The 25,423-nt window shown below is 38.5% G+C and overlaps 1 protein-coding gene across 8 annotated transcripts in view; it reads right to left on the minus strand.

Annotated features, from left to right (window-relative positions):
• CBFA2T2 (CBFA2/RUNX1 partner transcriptional co-repressor 2) overlaps positions 1-25,423 on the minus strand; it is a 147,334-nt gene that overhangs the window by 15,813 nt on the left and 106,098 nt on the right. For all 8 annotated transcript variants that reach the window (XM_044927731.2, XM_044927729.2, XM_044927728.2 and 5 more), the window contains exons 3-8: positions 23,218-23,459; positions 11,402-11,491; positions 6,852-7,033; positions 5,697-5,950; positions 1,600-1,685; positions 406-601 (exon numbers count right to left, since the gene is read on the minus strand). In XM_044927731.2, the coding sequence (XP_044783666.2) occupies positions 406-601; positions 1,600-1,685; positions 5,697-5,950; positions 6,852-7,033; positions 11,402-11,491; positions 23,218-23,459 (1,050 nt within the window). The remainder of the gene's footprint in view (positions 1-405; positions 602-1,599; positions 1,686-5,696; positions 5,951-6,851; positions 7,034-11,401; positions 11,492-23,217; positions 23,460-25,423) is intronic.

Consider the following 25,423-nt stretch of genomic DNA (forward strand, 5'->3'; position numbering starts at 1 on the left):
TGGAGAATCCCAGGGACGGGAGCCTGGTGGGCTGCCGTCTATGGGGTCGCACAGAGTCAGACACGACTGAAGCGACTTAGCAGCAGGCTTAAGTTAACGTTCAAACACTCTCTGAACATCACCCCATACTTATATACAGTATAGAGTTGAAAACAGAATAAAACAGAATAAAATCATTCTATGTGGGGAAGACAACATTTCTTGAACATATCAGATACTGACCAAGTTCTTGACATATTTTGTTATTTACTGTTCATAATTCCCAAGGTCTTTATAATTCCACAATCAAGTACCATCTTCCTTTTAAAGAAAAATATAAAAAGCCTCAAATATAAAAAATAGCAACAAGAACAAAAGATACATATAAAAAGCCTCCCTTGCCAACTAAAAAGACTCTCCCCTTACCATTGCTGAGAGAATCTGCACTCCCAGGACTGTGCTGCCTGGAGACCAACTCACTCCCTGTTTTCCTCATCTCTGTGTTTTCGTTGAATCGTCTTTTCCAGTAGTTGAGTTCTTCACGGTCAGATTCTTGACAGCGCCGCAGGACTGCCATGGAGCGCCTTGTTTTCTCTACCATTTCCATAATGCAGTTGAGGGCCTGAGCCAGGCAGGAGGTCAGGTGGAGCCACAGAAGGACATTCAGACAATCAACATTGAATATCGAGGAGAGGTAAACAAAATACACAGAGTAAAGGCTTGAGAATCTTACGGATTTAGCAACAGAGTTTACATTGGAAAGCCTATCTTACTGTTTCTCTTTAAATATATACACATACTTTTCTTTTTTTTAAGATTTCAAACTAGTATTTTTGGATTCTTCACTGTTGAAGCAGCCAGTCTCATTATAATATGATTCTTCAGAGTATGGTGAAAGCACAGTATAATCTTTGCCCAGAGCAGTTTTTTTTTTTTTTTTTTTCCCCCGGAGCAGTTTTATGTAAGAAAGCAATCAGAGAAATTAGGTTCAGAGACAACATCACTCAGAAAGGAGAAGCTACTGTATGTATATTTTAAGGAACTATTACATCCTCTCTTCACTTTTAAGTGAGAGGGGAAACTCTCTTTTCCAGTGGAGCAGAGAATTTAAGTTTACATTCTGTGCCAGTGTACTAATTCTCATTTGTATTTAGAAAAGCTCCATTTACTATACCAGGCCCTGTGACAAGCACCTTGTATATCATTCTAACTCCCCTGTAAATTCAAACATAGCATTAGTTTTTTTAATATATAAAAATGAAACCTAAAAATGATAATGGGCAAGTTACTTCACCATTTTTAGACTTAATTTTTCTATCTTCCTACCATTGCCAAGGTAGGATGTGGCAAAGCTGGGACCTAAGACTCATAAATCTATGTTTTTAACCATTATACTACAGAGTTTCACTTGGTTATGACCTAAAATGAAAACCCGCCACAAAGATTTGGGACTTATTCTTCACACTCTAGCTTGGGGAGTAGGAGATAAATCAGCTATTATTGCAAAGACATTGGGGCTCTGGTTAAGTTCACTTCAAGCATATACACTCTTACTCTCAGTAATATTTAGGATGAAAAGTAATAAGTAGTTAGGAAAATTATACACTGTAGAATTCTTACATGATCAAGATGTTTCCATTCATCAGCCCATTCCCTTTCTGTCAAACGGTGGTCTACCAACTCATCTTGATAGCCTCCATTTAGACCTATTAGAAATTAAATTAGAAGATAAAGGGAAGAATACAGTAAACAGAATTCTACCAAGTAAATACACATTCATTCATACTAGCTATGAGCACATTGTTAAGGCGAATGATTCACAATGACTTAAAACCACAAAATGACATAAAACCAACAAGAAATAACTACACAGAGTGTATTAAAAACTCCTACTAATCAATTATGAAGGACAAGTAGGCCAGAAGAAAAGTAGTTAAAAGAAATAAATGGTTACGTCCCAGACAAAAAAAGCAGAGATGATTTATAAACATATGAAAAGATATTCAAACAGTAGTAGTCACATAGTGTAAATAAAATGTTCACGAAGATAATTTGACATCTCTATTGGAAAAATTGTCATCCATACTAAGTACTGGCAAGGTTGCGGCACAATAGAGACTCAGTCGCCATGAACAGAGTTGGTGCTGTACCAAGTATTATCTGTCGCATGGTTTTGCAAGAACGCCACGACTGTGTGAATCAAGGGTATACTGAATTATCCACTATTTTGAAAAATCATGTCATCTATGTCACCACTACTCCTGGTATCTGAATCATCAATGTAGCACAATTGTGTGCGTGCTAAGTCACTTCACCTGTGCCCAACTCTTTGTGACCTGTCATCAGTCTGAATTTACAGGCGTTGTGTTCATAGTGAATCTGTATTTGTGCAACCATCTGCTGACTTCATCATATCTTTCTGTGTAGTCATGCCTGAGCACTAACATATTATAAAATACTCTGTTACATATTAACATCCTACTCTAGAATATTGATCCTAAAATTATGGCACTGAGGCAGGCCATGCAGCAGTAGTGGAGCAGCTGTGTCTGACTCTTACCCCATGGACTGTAGCCTGCTACGCTCCACTGTCCATAGGATAGTATCCACGAATTTTACTTTAAGAGAATAAATTAGGGGAGTGTTACAGTTTATTTGTTTAAAAATGAGGGGTAGGAAATGATTAGGTAAGAACTATTTTATTATGGCATATGTTTTCAAAAGAGGACTGGAGAAAATTACAGAATCTGCCACAGGACTGGAAAAGGTCAGTTTTCATTCCAATCCCAAAGAAAGGCAATGCCAAAGAATGCTCAAACTACTGCACAATTGCACTCATCTCACACGCTAGTAATAAAGTAATGCTCAAAATTCTCCAAGCCAGGCTTCAGCAATATGTGAACCGTGAACTTCCTGAGGTTCAAGCTGGTTTTAGAAAAGGCAGAGGAACCAGAGATCAAATTGCCAACAACCACTGGATCATGGAAAAAGCAAGAGAGTTCCAGAAAAGCATCTATTTCTGCTTTATTGACTATGCCAAAGCCTTTGACTGTGTGGATCACAATAAACTGTGGAAAATTCTGAAAGAGATGGGAATCCCAGACCACCTGATCTGCCTCTTGAGAAATTTGGATGCAGGTCAGGAAGCAACAATTAGAACTGGACATGGAACAACAGACTGGTTCCAAATAGGAAAAGGAGTTCATCAAGGCTGTATATTGTCACCCTGCTTGTTTAAATTATATGCAGAGTACATCATGAGAAACGCTGGACTGGAAGAAACACAAACTGGAATCAAGATTGCTGGGAGAAATATCAATGACCTCAGATATGCAGATGACACCACCCTTATGGCAGAAAGTGAAGAGGAACTCAAAAGCCTCTTGATGAAAGTGAAAGTGGAGAGTGAAAAAGCTGGCTTAAAGCTCAACATTCAGAAAACGAAGATCATGGCATCTGGCCCCATCACTTCATGGGAAATAGATGGGGAAACAGTGGAAACAGTGTCAGACTTTATTTTTCTGGGCTCCAAAATCACTATAGATGGTGATTGCAGCCATGAAATTAAAAGACGCTTACTCCTTGGAAGGAAAGTTATGACTAACCTAGATAGCATATTCAAAAGCAGAGACATTACTTTGCCAACAAAGGTCCGTCTAGTCAAGGCTATGGTTTTTCCTGTGGTCATGTATGCATGTGAGAGTTGGACTGTGAAGAAGGCTGAGCGCCGGAGAATTGATGCTTTTGAACTGTGGTGTTGGAGAAGACTCTTGAGAGTCCCTTGGACTGCAAGGAGATGCAACCGGTCCATTCTGAAGGAGATCAGCCCTGGGATTTCTTTGGAAGGAATGATGCTAAAGCTGAAACTCCAGTACTCTGGCCACCTCATGCGAGGAGTTGACTCATTGGAAAAGACTCTGATGCTGGGAGGGATTGGGGGCAAGAGGAGAAGGGGACAACAGAGGATGAGATGGCTGGATGGCATCACTGACTCGATGGACGTGAGTCTCAGTGAACTCTGGGAGTTGGTGATGGACAGGGAGGCCTGGCGTGCTGTGATTCATGGGGTTGCAAAGAGTCGGACACAACTGAGCAACTGATCTGATCTGATCTGATATCCAGATTGGAAGACAAATGGTTGATTGTAAAACAGAACCATCAAGGTAGAGGATTAAAAGATCTTTCGAGCAGAACACTTCAAGATGAAAAAAAAAAACCTCTTTCTAAAACTGGTAGAAATATAAGGAAAACCTGACCAAAATGCAGTTAAGCTAGTTTGTGGCATACTTCTCTCTAATGGATTCAACTGGCAAAAAAAACTTGTATGAATATAGAAGAAATCAATAGGAAGTCTCATTTTTAACATAAAATGAAACATACAGAACAGCTGCTAAGGGAGGCATCATAGCATACTGGGAATATAGCCAAGCTCTCAGCATCAGACAACTGGGGTCAGAATCTTGTTTTTGCCACTTTCTAGCTATGTGATTCTGGCCACATATTTTCATGTATAAAAAGATGTAAACTCCATGGAGCCCCATGTGTGAGGATTAAATGAGACAACCGACATATACCACAATCTAAGTACTTAAGACTCAGTAAATGTTGGCGGCTGAGAACATCACTGCTGTCACGCCCTCACCATTCAGCTACCACTGCATGAAGCCAGAGCCCTACTGTGGTTCAAGTCTCTGAAGATGACAGTGAGTCTAAGTCAGAAGGGGGACAGGCAAATGTTTTGCAACTTTTTACTCCACAGGGCAACCCACAAATGGAAATGTATGGGCAATCCTGGAAGCTAGTAGCCCTCTGGTTCTCTGCTCTGACACACCTCAGCAGAACAACTGCAAAGAACCTTCTGCAGTAAAGTTACATGAGTACATGACAAAGAGCTTTGTTCAAAACTGATCTCACTCTGCATTTTCTGAGTCTCTTGTAAATGTTATCATACTTTCATAATTGAAAAAAAAATTTTAATTAAAAAAAAAAAAAAAAACAAAACACAAAACTGATCTCAGGTGAGGTTTGCTAGGGGACTTTTTGTTTTTTCTTAAATTTAATGGTTGCTGAGGACGAATATGCCAGGCATTCCTGGCACATGACAATGACCCAGCACAGGGGGTGGTTTTCTCTCCATTTTAGAAATGAGTAAGCCGAGGCACAGAAAGCCTATGCAACTTGCATCAGATCACACAGCTAGTTATAATGCAGAATCAAGATTTAATTTCAGGTATGCCTCACTTCTGACCTAAATGTCTCTGTACCTTTCACCACGTTTTACATCTTTGTTGTTTAATAAAACATTTCATTCTGAAATAAACTCAGACTTACAGAAATGTTGCAAGAGTAAAGAATTCTCATATACCCTTCACCCAGATTTCCTAAATGTGAGTAATTTTATCTCACTTTGCCATTCTCCATTTCCCTTCTGAAATGTATCAGAATAAATAATACCCCTTTATTTTTAAATGCTTTTCACTGCGTATTTCCTAAAATATGTTTAGCCCACTTCCACCCTATAATGATAATAGAAACAAAGTATGAATTGAGATCAATTTCAAATGAGAATACTGTAATTCTAACATTCTTTTCATGTATGATATTGTTTTATCAGTGGGAAAAAAAGCAATGATGATAGTATTTTATCACTAAGAAGGAAAGAAAACCACGAATTCAATCTGAATTTAAATCATTATCATGCTGTTTATGCCACTTACTAAGATTGTGGTGTCTATCACGAACTTCTCGATGTTCTATCATCTTGCTGGGCTCACGATATAGGTGGGAAGTTGCGATATCTTCTAAGGTGTAGTGCTGAAGAGGCGGAGGAGTAGGATGGAACTGGCCCCCAGGATTCATGAGGGGCACAGTGAGGGCAGGACTGTGCCGGGGAGCAGGGCTAATGGTACACACTCTCTTGGCAGGAGGCTCAGGAGCAATTGCGTCTCTTTCAAAACTGCTCTCTTCCCGCCTGTAGAAGAACGGGCAAGTACACGTCTGAGCCTGTCAGCGAGTGTTGGTGCAAACATTTCCTGGGCACCTACTGTGTGCTACGTATCGTGCATTTTCACAAACAGGAAGATGTTAAGAAACAGTGTGAGATGAGGCATGAACTGAAATGTCTTCAGGGGCCAGGCAGATAAAGGCAACCACTGATTTATCCCAGCATAAGAGGAGAGGTCAAACCCATCCACACCAAGCAGAAACGTCTCAACCTCATGAAGCAAAGGAGAAATTAAGGAGATGACACATTTTCTTACTTGACAGGACTATCGAAGATTATGGGTTCAACTATGTTTAGAAATGCTGTTCAATGTCAAATTTGCTACTGTGGAGGTCAGTATTGGAAAGAGACAATTCTCCACATAGGAGGAAAAAGGCTCACATAATTAATATACTTGTGATTTGGTAGGATTTTTAGTCATTTGCTTCAATTGTAGCAAATTTTCCACTGTTACTAAAATGTTGCTTCCTCAACAAACCATAGAAAATAGTGTTAGATACTCATACATAAATTTCCAGGATAAATTAAATTAATATAATTTCAATTTTCAAAGTAAAGTGATTACACGTTTATAAGACTTCACATCAGAAAAAAATGCCTTAAACAAGATTATATTTTCTATGGTTTTGGAGCAGTGGACACACAGAATACTTGAGAGGAGAATTTATCAGCAGGGGTGTACAGAGTCATTTGAAGAGTTGAAAAGCATTCTGCTGCCTGATGCTGTGACAAAGCAAAACTAGCCTTAGAAATTCTGAGTCCATACCTATATATAACCACAGTCATCCAGTTCTTTTTCTTTCACAAGAAAGGGAAAGCTCAGAGCCGTTCCAGAAAATCAAGGACAAAGCAGCTCTTCTCGGCTTACCTCTCTGGACTGGGCCTTTTCCCATTTCCATGCACTTCCATGAGCAGCTCAGAAGAGTCAGCAGGGGACGCAATACTTGTGTTGAGCAGAAGGTGTTCGTGCTGAGCCAGGTACTGGGATGGGGTCTGCTTGGCGGCCCGAGCGCAGTGCAGCAGTTCTCGCTGCAGCAGAGGCAGGTTGGCCTTGAAAAGAAGAGGCAGGGGCTGGAAGGCAGTTTTCCCAGTGTTGGGCCCTACACACAGGCCTCTGCACCTCCAAAGGCTTTCACAAACAGGATGCCACAAAACAAAAGCCCTTCTCTCCTTATCAGTCCAATTTTCATATGACATCCATTATACTGAGCTTAAATTATTAACTTGTCTACTGTCCCCACAAGATCTAAATCCCTTTAAGCAAGAAACTGTGCTTTATTTACCTTTGTGGCCCCAGTACAGAGTCAAAGCTCAATAAAGGTTTGTTGAACATAATAGTTGCAAAACTTAAACATTTTTGAAGACTGACCAGTTAGAGAATGAGTAATGCCTACATGGAGAAGGCAATGGCACCCCACTCCAGTACTCCTGCCTGGAAAATCCCATGGACGGAGGAGCCTGGAAGGCTGCAGTCCATGGGGTCGCTGAGGGTCGGACACGACTGAGTGACTTCACTTTCACTTTTCACTTTCATGCATTGGAGAAGGAAATGGCGGCCCACTCCAGTGTTCTTGCCTGGAGAATCCCGGGGACGGGGGAACCTGGTGGGCTGCCATCTATGGGGTCACACAGAGTCGGACACAACTGAAGTGACTTAGCATACATATAGCATATACACGGGAATAGGAGGCACTCACTCTTTCCTTTCTCATTTTAAGTCCTGGTTCCTACAATGCAGGAGACCCAGGTTTGATCCCTGGGTCGGGACAATCCCCTGGAGAAGGAAATGGCAACCCACTCCAGTACTCTTGCCTGGAAAATCCCATGGACCAAGGAGCCTGGTAGGCTACAGTCCATGGGGTCGCAAAGAGTTGGACACAACTTAGCGACTTCACTTCACTCTCTTTTCTGAATCCTAGGACATTCTGATAGCACAAAAACCTTGCCTTCCCGTTCTCTCTTAGAGCTGCCATGGAATTCTGGAAACAGCAATTATTCTGGCTTAGTTGGAACATGGGGTCTTGAAAAAAATAACAGGAGTGATAGGAACGGGGCAACAAGCCTTAGACTAGTTCAGTACCTGAGTATACACAGGTGTCCCACGGGCAGAATCTATTTCTTACTGTGCTGCTCCATTGAGCACATTCCCTTATTTTGTAAAAGGATAATTATTTATGTACTGATTATTTTTCCTTCTCCTCACACTTAAACCTCTAATGAGACAAATCATACAAAAAACCCTGTGCACCTTTAAACTTAACTATAAGTCCTTCATGTTTAAAATATACTTTCCCCATACTTATTTTATTAAAAAAATAATTATATTTTCCCTCAAATTTTAAAACAACTCAGACTGAGCTCATAATAAGCCTTTATCCCAAGGGAAACAGACAAGAAAGTGGAAGGAGAGTTTAATATATGCAAGTACTCATCCCTTTACCAACAGTTAATTTAGCAAGCACCATAATTAGTGACTGTTTTAAAGCAGAAATAAATTGACAAAAACCCAAATGCTAGCCAAAAAGCTGCCAGAACAACCTACCTCATGCTGTCTTCCAAAATAACAAGAGTTAAGAATAGAGAATTTGATGATATAAAACTTTTAAAGTTTTCTATTTTATAACTTCAATCTTGTAGCAACTGTAAAAACTTAATTGGAAAATATACAATGTTAGATCTCTACGCTGTGACATGTGCCCTTTAATGAATTTTTAAAAATGTTAATTGTTTCCTATTAACAAAAATTTCCCAAATCTCTCTGATTCTGGAGTCTTGGGGGAAATAATTATCTACTGGCTCTGATATACAGAAAAGAGACCAAGATAGAACTCACACAGCTGTTTCAAGGCTGAAAAAGGCATCCCAGACGGCTCTGAGAGGCCAAGGCATCAATGCCATCAGAAAAGAGCCCAACACAGGCTGTGCATGGAGACCTGTGCATTTCCTTGCGTGTCTCTAATGTTCTCATTTTAAAAACCCCAAACACTAGAATCAGTACTTCAGTAAGTTGACTCAACCTTTTGATGCTATTACATTTTCTTAGGAAATAAAGAAGGTACAGGGGCATATTTATTTTGTCGAGACAAGAACTGATATTATGTGAGTACTCACATTGTGATAAAGGAGAGAAATTAAATTTCCACAAATACTGTATTGACAAATTCAAAATATAAAAAGTTTGAGTTCAATTTTTTTTGTTGTTGTTAATAGTCTATTAATGAAAAGAATGAAATTCATTTGCTAGCGATGGACTGAGGATAACATTTTTAGCTTATTTAAGTATTTCCTATCATCAAATCGATCCCAATGTTCATCTGTAAAAATCATTCTTCTTTCTAGCGCTTGGTAAAACCATGTAGTGGGCTGGATACGGGTCATTAGTTTCCAAACTGCATGGTCTAGCATACAATGGTGTCTGACCCTAGCCTTTCAATGCCTTTGACCTATTTTATAACACTGCAACTTAACCTTTCGATGGCAATGCAAAAACTTGCTGTCTGTGAACGTGCATAAAATTACATGCAGCAAAGGTTCTAGGGACTTTTCCCTTGCCCCACTGTATAAGCAGCCAATTTTACTTTTGTTTGCATATTTTTATTTTGGCCACACCTTGTGGCATGCAGAATCATAATTTCTGGACCAGGGATCGAAACTGTGCCCCCTGCAGTGTGGAAGGGCAGAGCTCTAACCACTGGACGGCCAGGGAATTCCCTGTTCGCATATTCTTAGCAACAATCCTGATCTATAATGTATATTCTTTGGCTTCTCTCCTGAACAGGTTATAACACTTTATAGATTTCCTCATTAATAATGAGTTGAATTAAATACAATTCAAATTGTGTCACAGACACAGGTTCAGTTTTAAAACATCTTTATGAGTTATAATATCACTTGTTCTTTTTTTAATTTATTATTTAATTGGAAGAAAACTGCTTTACCATGTTGTGCTGGTTTCTGCTATATAACCACTCAAATCAGCTGTAATTCGAGGTCATCAGAGCATCAGGCTTGGCACCCTGTGTTATACAGCAACTCTTCAACATCTATCTATTTTGAGCATGATAGTGTATATATATCAACACTACTCTTTCCATTTGTCCCACTCTCTCCCTTCAACTGTGTCCACAAGTGTGTTCTCTATGTGTGCACCTCCATTCCTTCTCTACAAACAGGTTCATCAATACATATATATGCATTAATGTCTCTTGTTTTTAAAAATTACTGTTTAATAGGGAAAAATAGCACCAGTGGCACACCACCTTTACCAACTAATCAAAATCAACACCACCAATTACGAGACAAATGAACATCTACGTCTCCTGACAGCAGGCAGTGATAAATGCATAACCTTGTTGTAATCATAAAGCACCATCAGAAAAACCCAAATTGAAGTATATGCTATAAAATCACACACTCTCATAAGAGATTGAGAAGCTGTTCCTGATTAAAATGAACTGAAGGGAGACATGACAGTGTAATCCAACATGTGATCCTGAATTAGATGCGGGACCAAAAATCAGGACATTTTGCTAAAAAGGACATTTGTGGGACATCTGGTGAATATGAATAAGATCTATAGATAATACTGTATCAATGTTACTTTCTTCTTTTTTTTTTTTCAATGTTACTTTCTAGATTTGATAATTATACTAAAGTATTCATATGTATCATGCTTGCAGCTTATTCTAAAACATTTCTGTGGAAAAAATTATAGAATAATAATGATGTGATTAAAATATTAACATTCAGAGAATCTGAATTTTACTGTACCATCTTAAAACTTTTTTTGTGAGCACAAAATTAATTCAAAATAAAATTGTCTTCTTTTATATGTAAATTTAACCCAGACTCACATATCAGGGATGCACAATAATTTTAAACAATGTCCCCAAAAGGTATGTTCCAGAGGACAATTAATTTCAGAGGACATAATTAGAAACTAGACTAAATGGGGGGAAGAGAGAAGCAAATAATGACTTCCCACATGCTCTTCTACCCTTAGGATTAGTCCTAACTGCAAAGGCCTCTGTTTTGACAGCCCCCACTGATAACACACACTCTTTACCCGGTGGCCACAACCAAAAGAGTGTTCAGTTACTTCTTCTGCCAAGAGCCCAACCACCGTGTCATGCACACACCTCGAGCCCTCCCACTCCTGTTCCCCACGTCCCACCTGCTCCTTCTGTGTGTCATCAACTGTGTGTGCATATAAAGCACAGCTCAAGGCTTTTGCAACTCTCATCTCACCAAACATGAGCCTTATCTGAAAACTGCACTCACATTTTCTCTAGCAGCCTCAAATAAAACAAAGACATGAAAATGTGGCAAGCTGCCCTGATGGAGATCGTAGAAGAGGGATCAGTAGCAGTTTTGAAGAAATGCTGAAGATCATTTACAATCAGTAGTTATAAAAATTACCTTGAGGAATGGAATAACAAAAGGACGAAGAGGGAAGTTTGTAGCCTCCTGGAGCTTGCAATGGAATTCTTCAATTGTTACTGTTGAGTTCTGAAAAAAGAAAATAACACCTTTCAACTTCAAAAACTGGACAGTGTTCTCCTAACATAAATCTGACAGTGCTGAGCCCTTTGAAATAATGAGGATAATTCCAAGAGTACTATTGTGAACCCAGATCCCTCTCAAAAGTTAACCAGATTCTGTTTCCTTTATGAAAGAAATCCAGCCTCTTTGATTTTCTTCTCAACTGTCCCAAATCTAATAAGTTCCCCATAAGGTTCAGCAGCCTGGGCAAAATAGGGCATTGCATTCCTCCTGTGAAGAATGGCACTGAGGTCCCCTGTCTTGAGGGGCTCATCACAAGTCACCTTAGGTACAAGTAACCAAGAGTACAGTGTTTCCAGTTGAACAGTTCCCAAATTAGTCCACGGTATCAACTTAATGACTTGGAGCCTCATTTCTTCAGTTCATTTCTTCATTGGTTCTGCCTACCTCCTAGCATCAGTTCCCTACATCTTCTAAGCTGGAAGTTAATAACAAAAATAGGTGCTCTTCAAGTGGTCTGTTTACAAATCAGAGTACCTCCAAGTGAGCAGACTTCCACTAGCTAAATTTTAGTATTCCCAGGAAACTTTTCAGCATTTCCCCAGTATTTTTTCAAGTCTTTCTTTAAACTAGGATTCTCAGCTTCTCTAAGAGGAATATAACAATACAAATATTTTCTTCAAAGTTCACAAACTATTTTTATTTTTACTTCAATTTCTTAAAACACAGCAAACTAAGTTAAAAACAAAACATTAATCTGAATTCTTGCTTACCTAAAAGAACAATGACAACTTCAAGGATTTACTTATATAAAATCATCAAGTGTTCAAAGACGTAACATGTACCGCACAAATTATTCATCAGCAAAGTATTGCTTCTTAATAAGAAGAGATGGAAAATATATAGGTCCACCAACACAATACTGCATTAAAAATTATAATGCATTTATTATTATTTATTATTAATAATGCATTATTATAATGCACAATACATTAGAACACTTAGGGTGGTAGATTTGTATGCATAAATGAAGCAAGATACCTATAATATACTAAGTGAAAAACCAGTAACATAGAGGTATATTCTAATAATTCATTTTTGAAAATAACACACATACATTTATATAATATTTTAAGTATCTGGAAGGAAAATTACAACAGTAGTTATTTCTAGATGTGAAATTATGTTTGATTTTCCAAATATAGCATACAATATTGAGTAAAAACTAAAATATTTCTTTAGAAAAAAGAATGTATCAAATTTAACCAGGTTAAATGAAAATGTTTGAACAGCTTATCCCATTTCATATAAAAAAATTCCTTTTAAACCTGAGCGCCTGATTTTGTAAATGACAGGTATATAATGCAACCAAATCTACTGACAATCAGGGAACAAAAATTAAGTATAAGAGAAGGGCCTCCCAGTGGCTCAGACAGTAAAGAATCTGCTTGCAATATGTGAGACCCATGTTCAATCCCTGGGTCAGGAAGGTCCCTTGGAGAAGAAAATGACAACCCACTCCAGTGTTCTTGCCTGGAGAATTCCATGGACAGAGCAGCCTGGCGGGCTACAGTCCATGGGGCACAAAGAACAGGACATGCAGCTTGTGGGGTTTTCTAGTTCCCCAGCCAGGAACTGAACCAGGGTGCTCAGCAGTGATAGCATGGAGTCCTAACCACTGGACCACGAGGGAATTCCTCAGATGTGATGTCTCATTTGAGGTCTGCTCAGCTGTTGAATCTATAGATACAGGTCTTTTGTTATATTTTCAGCCTTTATTTTAGCCCCACATTCTTTCTTTCCTCCTACTATGACTCAGACCTCTTTCGAATCGCCAAGGTTCTATTCATGTTTTTTTTAACTTCTCTATGTTGTATAGATTGGGTAGTTTTTTCAAGTGCTCTAGCCTCAAGTTTACTGATTCTTTCCAGTCTATTGTTGAGTCCATCACTGAGTTTTTATAATTTCGTTATTATATTTGTCAGTTCTCCAATTTGCATTTAGTTCTACTTTATACCTTCTATGTCCTTGCTGAGACCTTTGTATTTCTTCATTTGTGTAACTGCTCACTGAAGCATTTTTATGATGGCTGACTCAAAACCCCTGTCAAAAAATTCTGTTTTTGAGGCATCCTCCATCACTGTGCCGTTGAGAACAGGAGAATCTCTGAAACTGCCAGCTGCGGTATAATCCCAAGTTTCCCACTCAACCTCTGTTGATCAGAAGAGGAAGGAGGGGTTCCTTACTGATGGGCAGTGGTGGGAGATCAGACTCCCCACTAGGTCTCTTATGGGAGAGGGAAGGTTGTACATTATTATTTTTTTTTCCTGAGCTGGTCGACTACAATAGAGTGATTTTTGTCTAAAAGTTTTCTACCTTACTTGGATGATCCTTTCCTAGTCCTTTGGCTAGAAAGAGGTGGGTTTGTCGTGGTGGTGGTTTTTGGTTTGCTTTTGTCTGTGCTCATCAGCATTTCCTTGTTACTGATTTCTCCAGACCACAGTCCAGGATATATGATGAAAGCATAAAACCAAGGGAACTCACTGCTATGTATTTCCTTGGGTCTCAAGGTCACTAGCCAATCTGCTTTCTTCTATCTTCAAGAGTCTTAATTTTGCTTTATGTAACTGTTCTTCTTTTTTTTTTTTTGCTGTATTTGTCAGGAAGAATAGGAAGAAGTATACCTTTCTATTGGAGCTTCCCTGATGGCTCAGATGGTAAAGAATCTGCCTGCTAATGTGGGAGACCTGGGTTTGATCCCTGGGTTGGGAGGATCCCTTGGAGAAGGGAATGACAACATACTCTAGCGTTCTTGCCTGGAGAATTCCATGGACAGAGCAGCCAGGTTCGACTCGCAGAGTCGGACTCAACTAGAGTGACTTACACACACCTTTTTTTTTTTACATCTCTGTATCAGACTGGACTGACCATATCATATTACGTTAAACTGAGGTACTGTCATTTACTCAGGCATTTATAGAACATTTAGCTGGTTCTAATTTTTTTTGGCCTTATAAATACTGTTAGTGCACATTGGTTGTCATTTTCTTAGGATGAATGTCAAGGAGAAATACTGGGAAGTCAAAGGAACTGTCTAGTTTAAGGCATAAACTACCTTCCAGAATGTGTATTTTCCAGATAAGTAGCCAGAGTAGAAAACATTTATCTTTACCTTGCAGTGGAAATTGCCACCCTTGCTTCCTGGTATAGTTAAGGACAACCAGGACCTTACCTCTTACACAACAGAAATACCAAATGCACACAGGCGAACTCAACTCTGGCTATGCCACCTATGTGACCTTTTCTGACTTTGCTAAGCAAGCTTTCTCCACATGGAATGACTGTGCATTTATATATGCTTGACAAAATCTTAACCATTCCTTACGTAAATAGAAGATCAAATAAGGCTTTCACGGATTGGGGAAATATAATAATCTAAAGGTGTTACTTTTCTACCAAATTAGACAAGTTTTCACCAAGAGGGTAGAAAAAAAGAAAAAGAAAAGGGAAAAAGGAAAAAAAAAGACAGGAAAAAGAACAGACTGGTAAGCTCAAATGCAACATGCATAAGACAATCATTTTATTTACAAATAATGACAGTTTTGTTTATCTTTTTCCAATCCTTGTATCTTATTTACTAGGCTATAATGTTCAGGTTTACAGAGAATAGACTTTCTATCTGGTTCCTATTATCTGAGGGAAAGCTTTTGAAATTTCACCATTAAGCAGAGGTCTGCTGAAGGTTTTCGGTTTATACATACAACTGTCATCAGATTAAGGAAATTCCTGCTAGGTGTGCATTTTTTAACAACAAATAGATATTAAATTTAACAAACATTTGTCTCCAAATATAGTTTCAATACCAATTACTATAGATTCATGTTTCTGTAAGCCCTCAAAATTTCTACACCGAAACTTCATTTCCAATATTTGGAAGCACAGCCTTTGGGAGATGACTAGGTCAGGAGGACAGAACCCTAATGAATGGCATTAGAGCTCTTATAAAAAAAGATCCCAGAAAGCTCTCTTGCCTCTTCCACCCTGTGAGGACACAGTGAGAAGACCATCTATGAACCAGGAAGTGGGCTCTCACCAGACACCTAATATGCTGAACTTTGATCTTGAACTTACCAACCTTGAGAGCTGTGAGAAATGAATATTTGTTGTTTATAAGCCACCTACTCTTTAATATTCTAAGAGCCCAAAAGGACTAAGACACTCATCTTTTTTAAAATCTATTTTAATTAGAGGATAACTGCATTACAATCTTGTATTGGTTTCTAATGTCCGACAATGTGAATCAGCCATAAGCAGATATATATCCTCTAACCCTTGAGGCTCTCTCCCCATCCCCGCCATCCTACCCCTCTAGGTTTTCACAGAGCAGCAGGCTGAGCACCCTGTGTTACACAGCAATATCCCACTAGCTATCTATTTTACACATGGTAACGTATGTATTTCGATGCTACTAAATTTGTCCCACCCTCTTCTTCCCCCGCTGTGTCCACAAATCCATTTGTCTATGTCTGCATAAAATGCTGATCTTTTTTTTTTTAAATAAGCTTATTTATTTTTATTTATCTATCTATCTAGTTTTGGCTATTCTGGGTCTTTGTTGCTGTGTGGGCTTTTCTCCGGTTGCAGCGAGTGGGGGCTATTCTCTAGTTGCAGTACACAGGCTTCTCATTGCAGTGGCTTCTCTTGTGGAGCACAGGCTCTAGGATGTACCAGCTTCAGCTGCTGTGGTACGTGGGCGCCACGGTGTGGCTCCCAGGCTCCAAGGCATATGTGCAATAGTTGTGACACATGGGCTTAACTGCTCTGCAGTGTGTGGGTTTGTCCCAGATTAGGGATTGAACCCGACTCTCCTACACTGGGCAGGTAGATTCTTTACCACTGAGCCACCAGGGAAGCCCCAAGATGTTGATCTCAGTGAAAATTTCAAAATGTGAGAATATAAACTGGCATAAACTTGGAAAAACAATTTGGCCTTATATACTAAATTTACATACATGTATACCCTATGACTCTTGCCTGGAAAATCCCTTGGACGGAGGAGCCTAGTAGGCTGCAGTCCATGGGGTCGCTAAGACTCGGACACGACTGAGCGACTTCACTTTCACTTTTCACTTCCATGCATTGGAGAAGGAAATGGCAACCCACTCCAGTGTTCTTGCCTGGAGAATCCCAGGGACGGGGGAGCCTGGTGGGCTGCCGTCTATGGGGTCGCACAGAGTGGGACACGACTGGAGTGACTTAGCACAGCCTATGAAATCACAATTCCACTGTTCAGTGCAATGCTCGCATACATGTACTATACATAAAAATGCTCATTATTTACAATGGCCTTTGTACAGAATAGACAATATAGTTGGTCAACAATTGCTAACCTTAGGAAAGCCTGCTTGCAAGATTGGGGCACTGACTGGTGTCTAGGAACGTATAATTTCCTACACTGATACAAAACTTTTCATAACTGAAAAAGTGAAAGCATCTCAAGTATTCATCAACGGATGAAGGCATAAGCAAAACATGGTGTGTATGTGTGTGAGTGTGTGTATAATGAAGTATTAACTCATAACAGGGAGAAAATTGTAAGACATGCTACAACATGACTCTAGACTAATAGGGTGAACCTTGACAATATTATATAAGTGAAATAAGCCAGCCACAAAAAGATAAATACTGTGCTTTCACTAATATGAGGTACCTAGAGCAGTCAAGTAGAATGATGGCTGACAGAGCTGAGGACAGAAGGAAACGGGGAATCACTGCTTAAGGGCACAAGTTACAGTTCCAAAAGATAAAAAAACTTCTGAAGATAGATGGTGGTTGATGTTGCACAACAATGAGTATATTTAATACCAGTGAACTGTGCACTTAAAAATGGTTAAGATGAAAAAACTAGTTAAGGTGGTAAATTTTGTGCTATGTGTATCTTACCACCTCATGATCAAACAATTAAAAAATCTGAAAGAGAAAAAAAATGAAACTTTAACCCAAGCACAACCATTTAAAAGAGACAATTGGCTATATCTACGTTTGGCTCAGATGGTAAAGAATCTACCTGCAATTCAGGAGACCTAGTTTCGATCTCTGTGTCGGGAAGATCCCCTAGAGAAGGGAATGGCACCCTACGCCAGTATTCTTGCCTGGAGAATCCCATGGACAGAGGAGCTTGGCAGGCTACAGTTCATGGATTCGCAAATTCGGACATGACTAAGCAACTAACACTTTCACTGTCGAGGACTAGCAAACCACTCCACTGTATCCTCAAGATGTTTTCTCTTCAAGTCTTCTCTGCTCTCCTTGAGATACAGACTCCAAACAAACAAACAAAACGTATATTTTCATAGCTCATAGCTAGAAAAAAATTCGTTTTGTGTGTGCATGCATGTGCAAATGAGCTGTCATTTTTTCCTTTTACTCTTGAAATTAAGCAGATCCTACTTAAAGTAATTTGCTGCTGGAAATGGCATCAGACAAATTCTGATGTCTACTTTGCTTCCAATTATGTTCAAACTCATTTTGACATTTAAGGTAAATTTTATTAGTCTAGAGTCAGAAAGACTTTTCCATGGTACTCTAAAATCTGACCAATAAACAGACCCCCCCGTCACCCCAAACAAAGAAACAAAAACACCTTCCCTCAATGGATGACAGTACTATTTTTACAAGCTCTGATTTATGCTAAACACTAACTTTCCTTCTAGGAGTCTGGAATTTCATACATGCTGCACAGAGTGCCTATTTGCCCACGCATCGAGTGTTTAATGGGGTTCCTTGGGTAGAAACATCACACATATGCTGCTGTTACCTTCACAGATGGGAGACAGGGGAAAAAGGAAGCCTACACATGGATTCCTCCAGATCCTGACTGTGTCTCACCTTTCTGATCCAGCTGTGTATTCTTATTATATTTCTGTATTAAATCTCAGCTCTGGGCACAACAATATGCCAAATCCCGAGAATTCTAGCAAATCTCAAAACGTGGGAGTGGTGTTGGGGGACCTGTGATGCTGCCTCAAAATGTAAGAAACTCAAATGTCCATTGAAAACTATAAACTGTGGTTAAGCTGCCAATGCAGGGGACACGGGTTCGATTCATGGTCCAGGAAGATTCTACATGCTGCAGAGCAACTAAGCCTGTGCAAGACAACTACTGAAAGCCTTGCTCTAGACCCCATGTTCTGCAACAAGAGAAATCACAGCAATGAGAAGCCCATGAATTGCAGATACAGAGTAGTCCCCACCTGCTGAAACTAAAGAACGTCCTTGTGCAGTAACGACAACCCGACACAGCCCCAAATAAATATTTTTGAACAGTATAAACTGTGGTATATTTCTACAATGAAACATTATACAGCAATGATAATGAACCACCACTAATAACCACAGTTATACAAAACAACAGGGATAGAATCTCGCATGATAAAGAAGTCATTTATTACATTTTGCCTTGTATGAAAGTGGTTTCTTCTACACAATACTGAGTAATGTTTTAAAGCAGCAGTTCATAAACTTTTATAGTCTCGTAATCCCTCTAATTATTGTGAGTTACATCTATCAATAATCACTATATCTGAAAATAAAACTGAGAATTAAAAACAATTGTTATGGATACAAACTTTTGTAAGGAAATAAAAACCAAGTCTGCAAACCCATGCCAGACACTACCATAGAACAGGTGGCCCCTGTTCCTTGGATGACGAGAGGGGAGTGCACTCCTGGGATGCATAGGATATCTCCTACAGAGAGCTACTTCTCCAGAATCAGGAAATGTAACTAACCTACCACATACAAAAAAATACAAATAGAAACGTAGACAAAATGAGGCAACAGAAGAATGTTTCAGACAAAGGAACAAAATAAAACCCCAGGAGAACAGGTGATGTAGAGATAGGCAATCCACTCAAGAAAGAGTTCAGAATGATTGTAAAGATAATCAAAGAATTTGGGAGGAAAATGGATACACAGAGCAAAAAGAACTTTTCAAGAAACAATTAGAAAATAATAAAAAACAACCAAAAAGAGGTGAAGAATACAATAACTGAAATGAAAAATTCACTAAAAGGAATCAATAGTAGACTAAATGAGGTAGAATTATCGATAAATGAGCTGAATGACAAAGTATGGAAATCAGTGCTACGAAACAGAAAAAAGAATGAACAGAAATGGCGACAGTGTAAGAGACCTCTAGAACAACATCAAGTGTGCTAATGTTTGCATTATAGGGGACACCAAAGGAGAAGAAAGAGAAAGAGACTGAGAGAATATTAAGAGTTGATAGCTGAAAACTTCTTTAACCTGGAAGCCCAGGAAGCACTGTCCTATACAGGATTAATCTACAGAAAAACACACCAAGACACATTTGTAAACAAAATGACAAAAATTAAAGATAAACAGAGAATATTAAAAGCAATAAGGGAAAAGTAACAAATAACATACAAAGGAACTCCAATAAGGCTATCAGCTGATTTTTTAGCAAAAACTGCTAAAAAAAAGAGGAGTGGCACAATACACTTAAAGTGATGAAAAAATTAGGAAATGGAAAAGCTTACTGGTAAAGGCAAATATAAATAAAGGCAAGAAATCATCCATACACAGAGCTCCTAGAGGGTGGGGTAGACTAAAGTAGCAACATTTCCATATCCACAATAAGCAGTTAAGGGACACATAAAACAATTAGATGTAAAATATAAAACCCAAAACAGTAATCATGAGGAGAGCAGAGTACAAAATGCAGGGTATCTAAAACTCTTCTGAAAGAAATCAGCAACTTAAAACAAGCATGTGTATATATATATAGAGAGAGAGAGAGAGAGAGAGAGAGAGACCACCATACAAAAACCTAATGGTAACTGCAAAACAAAAATCTGTAATATATCTACACACAAAAAAGGAATTCAAACACAACAGCAAAGATAGTCATCAAATCACAGAAGAGAACAAAAGAAGAAAGGAAAAAAAGGACCTCAAATACAAATCCAAAAAACAATAAACAAAATGGCAATATGAGCATATATACTGATAACTACCTTAAATGTAAATGAACTCAGTGCTCCAACCAAAGGACAGACTGGCTGAATGGACACAAAAACAGGACCCATATATATGCTGCCTAAGCCTGGCGGGCTACAGTTCAAAGGGTTGCGTACAGTCAGATAGGACTAAGTGACTGAGCATGAGGTATGTGTCAGATCTCGAGACACATATAGACTAAAGAAGAGGAGATGGGAAAAGGTATTCCAAGCAAATAGAAATCAAAATAAAGTCAGAGTGGCAATACTCGTATCAGACAAAATAGACTTTAAAGACTGTGACTGGGAATTACCTAGTGGTTCAGTGGTTAGGATACCATGCTCTCACTGCCGAGGGCTCAGGTTCAATTTCTGGTCGGGGAACTAAGATTCCACAAGGTGAGTGGCGTGGCCAAACCTCTCTCCCCCCGACCGAAAAAAAATCCCCACCAAATATAATGATCAAAGAATCAACCCAAGAAGACAGAACAACTGTAATATATATATGCACCCAACACAGGAGCAATATAAAGGCAAATGTTAACAGACACAAAGAACCTTAATACTCTATTTAATCAATGAACATATCACCCAGACAGAAAATCAATAAGGAAATACAGGTCTTAAGTGACAAATTATACCAGATGGACTTAATTGATATTTATAGGGCATTCCATCTGAAAGCAGCAGGATACTCACTCTTTTCAAGTGCTAATGGAACATTCTGCAGGACAGATCACATGCTGGGCAATTAAAGCATCAGAAAACTGAAATCATATCAAGCATCTTTTAAAACACAAACACACAGAGGTTAAACAATATGCTACTAAACAACCAATGGATCACTGAAGAGATAGAAGAGGAAATTAAAAATAAAAATCTAGAGACAAATAAAAATATGACACCCCAAAACCTATGGGTTGCAGCAAAAGCAGTTCTAAGAGGGAAGTTTACAGTGATACTAATTTACCTCAGGTAATATGAAAAATCTCAATAAACAACCTAAGCTTACACCTAAAGCAGCTAGAGAATAAAGAAAAAACAAATCCCAAAGCTAGCAGAAGGAAAATAGCATAAAGATCAGAGCAGAAATAAATGAAGTGGAGATTTTAAAAGATGATCAATGAAACTAAGATCTGGTTCTTTGAAAAGATAAACAAAATGGATAAACCTTTAGTCAGATTAATAAAAAAAGAGAGATGGCCCAAATCAATAAAATAAGAAATGAAAAAGCAGAAGTTACAACCAATACCACAGAAAAACAAAAGGCTGTAAGAGACTATTAGGAGCAACTATATGCCAACAAAAGGGACAACCTAGAAGAAATGGACAAACTCTTAGAAACTTACAATCTGCCATGTGAACTATGGAGAAATAGAAAATATGAGTGGGCCAATTACCAGTAATGAAATTAAATACGTAATTAAAAAACTCCCAACAAACAAAAGTTCAGGACCAGGTGGCTTCACAGGTGAATTATACCAAACATTTAGAGAAGAGTTAACACATATCCTCCTGAAACTATTCAAAAACTTGCAGAGGGGCGAATACTTCCAAACTCATTCTATTAGGTGACAATCACCCTGATAAAGATATTACAAAAAAAGAAAACTACAGGTTAATACTACTGATGAACATAGATGGAAAAATCCTCAACAATACTAGCAAACCAACTCCAACAATACTTTAAAAGGATTATACACCATGAATAATCGAAATCAATCAATGTAATACACGACATTAACAAACTTAAGAATAAAAACCATATTATCATCTCAATAGACTCAGAAAAAGCTTCTGATAAAATCCAATATCTGTTTATGATTAAAAACTATGTCTACCAAAGAGGAAAGTGGGAGAGGGACAGATTAAGAATTTGGGGTTTACAGATACACACTATTATGTATAATACAGATATACAAACCTCTCTGCTACATAACTTAATAAAAGAGAGCTGGATTCTTCTGCATTTAATGTGTTGCAATATCCTACGTCATATAATCTCTAGAAAATTTTATTGAACAGTCATGAGAGAATTAAGAGTCAAAACGTAAGTAATACTTTAATATTAGCATGAAAATGCTTTTGATCTCCTGGGCTTCCTGAAAGGTTCTTGAGAAATCCAAGGGGTCACTAATTACACACTGAGAACTGCCAAGTTGTGTGAATCATCTTTATCACATAAGAGGCTAATATGCAGGAGCACAGTGTGCTTTTAGTTGAGGTAAATCTTGAGGAATTCAATTTACAAACATTAAGAACTGGTAGCTCTTCTCTTACATATACTGAGAGTTGAACCCTCCCAGGTGTCAATGTAAGAAAATCTCTAACTTATAGTATGGATTCGTCCCTCAGAATAGGTAAAAAAAAATTATGTGTACCTTGAAAATCCTAAAGAAACTATTTGTATGAGGAAACAATGCACCAGGCACTGAATATATTATTAAGTAACAAAACTTAGTGGAACCTCAGTGGATCTCTTGAAACTCAGTTTTAAGACAAATTCAAAGTTGCTTAAAGGAATTAAATTGATAAACATTATCCACAACTGAAATCCATGATTCAACAATATTCTACAAATTAATCTAGACTGTAGAATTTACCACACTGCTACAAGTTTGGGAATGAGGAGAAGTGTGCACAAATTTCTCTGCTGGCTTCAGTTCTGAGCCACATACTCAAAGCAGTCACTGACAGTGATGCCATACTTACCACCAGTGCTAGAACAAGAGTCCGCACCTTCTCCCCAATCTCAGGTGAGATGTCATTGCCAAACTGCTGCAGAGTGGTGAGGAAGCGTTTCAACTTGCTGAGCTGCCGAGCACCACAAGTGGCTGGCAACTGTTGGTTAGTTAGTGCAGATGATGTGGAAGAGGCAGGACCGTTGCTGAATCTTTGTGGTGGTGATGGGGCGCCGTTAAGGGTAGGAGGAGAATGGTTGATGCCATTGCTCACTAAAAGAAAAACTTGGTTTAAGTGCAAATCACAATGATCCCTGTTAATTTCTTATTTTTGCATTCTCTTTCATTTATTGATTTGAATTTGGTAATTCACATGATAAAAGCATATACAAGACACTGATTCAGCCCTCAACAACACTGCTTTACAATGAGACAGACTGCCTGATAAAAAACGGTAACAGAGTAACACAGACATGTTAAGAGAGGAGTGTTGAGAGCCACAAGAGCAAAGAGAAGGGACATCTAACTTCTGCAGGTGTTGGGGGTGGGGAGGAAGGGTAGCTTTTAAGACTTCTTGCAGTGGGTTGCATGAGCAGAATCTGGTAGAATCCTATTTCCAACAGGACATTGATCCCAACTTCAGACTCCCAAAGAAGCAAAGCGGTCAATTAAATATATAGCACTTGAACAAGATTATCAGAAAGCAGAGAGTTGCGTTAATATGGTATTTTTTTTTTCCTACCCCATAGGTTTATTGACTTATTCCTACAATGAGATATATATGTATCTCTTTGACCATTCAGAATATTCACGTTCATCAAAATCTGTTTTTCTCTGCCATGATAGTGCCAAGCGTCTTCTAGATACCATATGGGATACTTCCATTCTATATTTCTGCTCTAATGATAATATATGTGATTAATTAGTTTTCCTATTTGCCCGTTGTTCTGAACACTGATTTCTTGTAGTTTTAATCTGGAACACAGCTCTAGAGCTATGGTCTTGGAGGCAAAGTCCCTTCTTCCCTGATGAATGAAATAAATACGCCTAAGTGTCAATAGATTTTTATTTAGTCATTTCCAGGCCTGAAAATTTAGCAAAATAAAACAATGTCTAAAAACACATCACCTGTATTAAGAAGCATTATTTGACAGACTGTGTGACAGAGGAGCCTGGCAGGCTACAGTCCATGAGGTCGCAAAGAGCTGGACATAACAAAAGCGACTCAGCATGCATGCATGTTGCTCCTACTAGATTTCATAACTTTTCTGTGCTATGTACATGTGCCCCTTATTTTACTTACCAAATTATACTTAGTTCTTGCTATATTTGCACTGCCTTGAAAGACTGTCCAATTCTTGTTAAATATACATCTGTGTATATCATAATTAGCTATCAAAGCGTATATTAAAATGTTGCTAAAAGGCTCACTGCATAAAGGGTTAACAGGCTGAGGAAAAAGATGGTGATCTTTCTACTGTCTTCCAGGAAAGGACATTAGAGCTACTACTGGCAAGGAAGGTTTAACACTCAACCTCAGCAATTCAGAAAATTAGCTGCAAAGGTGTTCACAGAAAGGCCCATTGCTACTGGAGAGCTGCCCTCTTTTGAAGCAACTCATAAATATAATACATTACCATGCTTTTGGCCACTCTGATACTTACTTGGCCTGTTTTACAGCCCAAGTAGGTGATCACATTTTCTGAAATAACACATATTCACCCCTAAACAGTCAAGCATGGAGGTCAAAAGGGCTCAATTTAGTTACACATACAGATACACATAGAATTCTAGAGTGTGTATCTTGAAATCTGAATGATAGTCTAGATTTAAATCTGCTTCACTTCAAAGATAGTACCTTTATCTAAGGCTGTTTAACTGTGAGATAAAATTACAGAAATTAAGGGGAAAAGATACCAAACTTCATATCATAAATTCTGGCTCAAATTGTTCCAGTTGCCAGTTACTTAACTTCAAATGTTTTGGGACCATAAATAATTAAATCTTCTTTTTAAAATTGAGGTTTTAGGGCTAAATTTGTTACAGGGTTTGGGGAAATTCAGCTTTAGTAGATAGTACCAAAAAACGTTCTTATAAAAACAATGTATTGTTCAAGTTGCTTCACACATACTCTCACCAAGACTTGATGTTCTATTTCATTCTGAACATTCTTGTGGGTGTACACAGTACTACATTGGTTTTAGTTCCTTTTTGACTAATAAGGCTAGGCAACTTAT

This window comes from Bubalus bubalis, chromosome 14 (assembly GCF_019923935.1).
Source record: "Bubalus bubalis isolate 160015118507 breed Murrah chromosome 14, NDDB_SH_1, whole genome shotgun sequence".
NCBI classification, from domain to species: domain Eukaryota; kingdom Metazoa; phylum Chordata; class Mammalia; order Artiodactyla; family Bovidae; genus Bubalus; species Bubalus bubalis.